Here is a 2,982-nt window from a genome sequence, read left to right on the forward strand (position 1 = left end):
GCCGCCACGCAAGGATGCGACCTTAGGGGCCTCCGCGAAGCACGGACCCGCTCGCAGAACAGGCGCGCTGCGTGCGTCTCAAAAGGAGAGCAGCGCTCGGACAGCTCGGCCCGCGGGGGGACCCTCCAGCTAGCGCGCGCGGAGCCGTGCCACCGTCCCACGCGGGGCGGCGGGAGCCAGAGGCTCCCGGACGCACTGGGACCCTCCCAAGACTCATGAGCCCAAAATTAATCAGCATCGAGACACTTTATTGATTTGCTATTTCGCTTATCACCCATTTCATGTAAATAGATTATACAGAGACATGGTGTTTCCTTCTTCCAAAAGAGGTAATCAGTCTCTCACGCACACCCTCACACATTTCACGCAGCAAACGTTGAACCTCGCTGAGACATTCACGTATTAAAATAAGTGGGGAGAGGGGAAATGCAATTGCTTTAAAATGCCCTTAATACAATATATAACGTACAAAAATATCTCTATATTTGAAGTTACAAAAAAAAAATCTTGACAGCAACGAACTTAAATATTGATAGTTAACCTCTGTATATACAACACACATTGCACTTTTCCTCTCTAGGTTTTGGAAAGTTCAAGTAATAGTGGGGCTTGTGCCCCGATGGGATGACACCCCGTGAGAAATCAGTTTGTGGGAAGGCACGGCAGCGACTCCGACCCCTGTCCCTAGGGGTCTCACAAGCATTTAATTCTCAGTTTTTCCCTTCCGTGAGCCTGGCAGACACTCCCTCGCATTCCTCTGCCCCCACCGGGCACCCGGGGCGGAAGGGGCTCCTGCAAAGCCAGGGCTCACCGCTGGACCTGGATCGTGCCTCCCGGACTCCTGGTGTCTGCCCGGCTGTCTCAACCCGGTTTCCATCCGCTGAGGGGCTCGACCCTGGGAAGCCCTCCGCCCCGGGCGGGGGGTCGGGGGAAGCCGGCGAGATGCATACGCGCACGAGTTCGCTGCTGCCACAGGCGCTTATATCTTAATGAGGTTGGCGAGCACCTGATGCACCCGGGAGGCCGGAGCCCTGCGCGCCAGTGGCTCTGGGAGCAACGGAGTCCGGCTCGGGCCGGTCACAGGCAGCGAGCGCCGGCGCCGGCGGCCGTACCCCTGGGGGCTAATCTTGCTCCTGGGGGCGACGCCGTCCTTGTCCTTGTCCGTGAACTGGTAGATCTGGTGCGCCAGTTTCTGCACCGTGCATGTGCCGAAACGGCAACCGAAGCTCCGCAGGCCCTGGAAATTGTTCATACTCTGGCGGTAGCGTTTGACTCGGATGCGGGCAGCGTCCGGACTGCTGGGGAAGGGAAGGAAGGTAACATGAGACCCCTATCAAACAGGGCTTTGGCCCCAGCCACCAAGAATCCGAGCCATTCAAGGACCAGAGGGGACTGGAAACTGCTACCGCCGTCTGAACCGCCAGACAGCCCTGACGATCCCCTAGGGCCAGGGTAGTGAAGGAGATCTCCCCGTGCCCACCCAGCTTCAGTGCAGGGCATAGTTACCTGGCCTGGGGGTTGCGAGAGGCGCCCTTCATGTCCTGGGGCCGAATGAGATTCTGGGCAGGCCCGGCCTTCACGTCCGTGAGCCCGGTAACATAGTTGCTGGACACCCGAAGTTCCCTCTTCCCGCGACTGAGAGCCCACTTATTCCACCTAGAAAACACAGACAGACTCGATTCGCATGCATCCAGGCGAGGTCCCGGTCCCGACCGACTCCTATCTACTTCCAACTCCTCGGGGCAAATAGCCAGTTTCCCTCATCTCCCAGGTGCAAGGACTGGAGACGGAGCTATTCTGCGACTCACTTCTTTCGAAACTCTGACGCCACGTCGAGCCGTGCGGTGTCCGCGCCCAAGAAGGCGAGGGAGCCCAGGTACATGAGGGCGACGGGAACCAGCTTCATGCTGGCGGCGATGCGCAGACCCTGGAAGGAGAGACAGGGACGGAGCGTGAGCACCCCACCAGCAGGAGGGCCCGGGCGGGGCACAGAGGGCGGGGGTGGGGGGCGCTGGCCGACTCAGCTTGCGCTCCGCCTGGCTCAGACGCTTATCTCGCCCGGGCGCAGAGAGGCGCCAGCGGCATTTGCACCCGCCAGGCGGGTGACGGGCCCGCAGGGGAGGCCTCTGCTCAGAGCCAGGCTCCCTCCCAGAGGTTTCCTGCTCCACTTCTGGGAATTTGGGTGACACAGTAGAAAGGACTGGGTCTCTGCAGTTCCAGTGGTGTGCACGGCTGGGCCCAGTGTATGGGACGCAATCCACAGAGGACCTTACAAAATGGGTTGTAACCCTAACCCACTACACTCCTCGTTTCCAGTACTCTATAAAGTCCGTCCTCCCCGCGACCCCCCCCCTCCCGCCACACAGCGTATCCGCCCAGCCTGCGGCGCCTACCTGCTGATGGGGTGATCTGCCAAGATCTGGGGAGTATAAAGTCTGAGACGTCGCTCTGGCACTGGCAAAACCCTAGCGTCCAAGCTGCGATGAGAAACCAGAGGTGGCAAGGCTCGAGTTGTTCCGCCTAGTGTCACCAAGAAACCACTGAGTGGCCGGCTCTGGTTCCTCGGCTTTATAGGCGCACAGGGGGCGGGGCCTGAGCTGCCCTTGCACCCTCCCATTCTTCGGGCGCGCGCGGGCTTCTGCACTGTAGCGCGCGCATTGCTTGTCCCAAGGTTTGGCGGAAGAGGGGTGGGGGTCCCTCGTGCCAGAAGACTCAGACAGGAGCTCCAAAGGTTGTTGTAGGAACTGTCACAACCCTAACTCCCAGGGCACAAACTTCAGAATATAAACCAGGGCGAAGTAGAGCCGGTACCACCTGTTGGGGTCCTTACTCAGGACCTATGCAACCCGGAGTGCGAGGCCTACTGGCACAGAACTGCGAGAGTCAGCGGGGGGTACCACGGGGATATCCGGAGCCTGGGCCCTCGGGAGCGGTGGCCTCGAGTGGACCGCGCCCCCTGCCGGCTCGGCTCCTGACCTGGAC

At 60.2% G+C, this 2,982-nt stretch overlaps 1 protein-coding gene across 2 annotated transcripts; it reads right to left on the reverse strand.

The window, feature by feature from the left end:
- Positions 1–227: 227 nt before the first annotated feature.
- Positions 228–2,539, reverse strand: ADM (adrenomedullin). Of its 2 annotated transcripts, none has more exons than XM_059388927.1 (4): positions 2,394–2,539; positions 1,809–1,927; positions 1,507–1,656; positions 228–1,295 (listed from the first exon to the last, which is right to left on the reverse strand). In XM_059388927.1, the coding sequence occupies exons 2-4, from the start codon at positions 1,904–1,906 to the stop codon at positions 980–982; spliced, it is 564 nt and encodes a 187-aa protein (XP_059244910.1). In that variant the 5' UTR covers positions 1,907–1,927; positions 2,394–2,539; the 3' UTR covers positions 228–979. The 2 variants fall into 2 exon arrangements, with proteins under 2 accessions (XP_059244910.1, XP_059244902.1); XM_059388919.1 differs by having other exon boundaries at positions 228–1,298.
- Between the last annotated feature and the right edge of the window lie 443 nt (positions 2,540–2,982).

The sequence above is a fragment of the Mustela nigripes genome, chromosome 1, assembly GCF_022355385.1.
Source record: "Mustela nigripes isolate SB6536 chromosome 1, MUSNIG.SB6536, whole genome shotgun sequence".
Lineage (NCBI taxonomy): Eukaryota > Metazoa > Chordata > Mammalia > Carnivora > Mustelidae > Mustela > Mustela nigripes.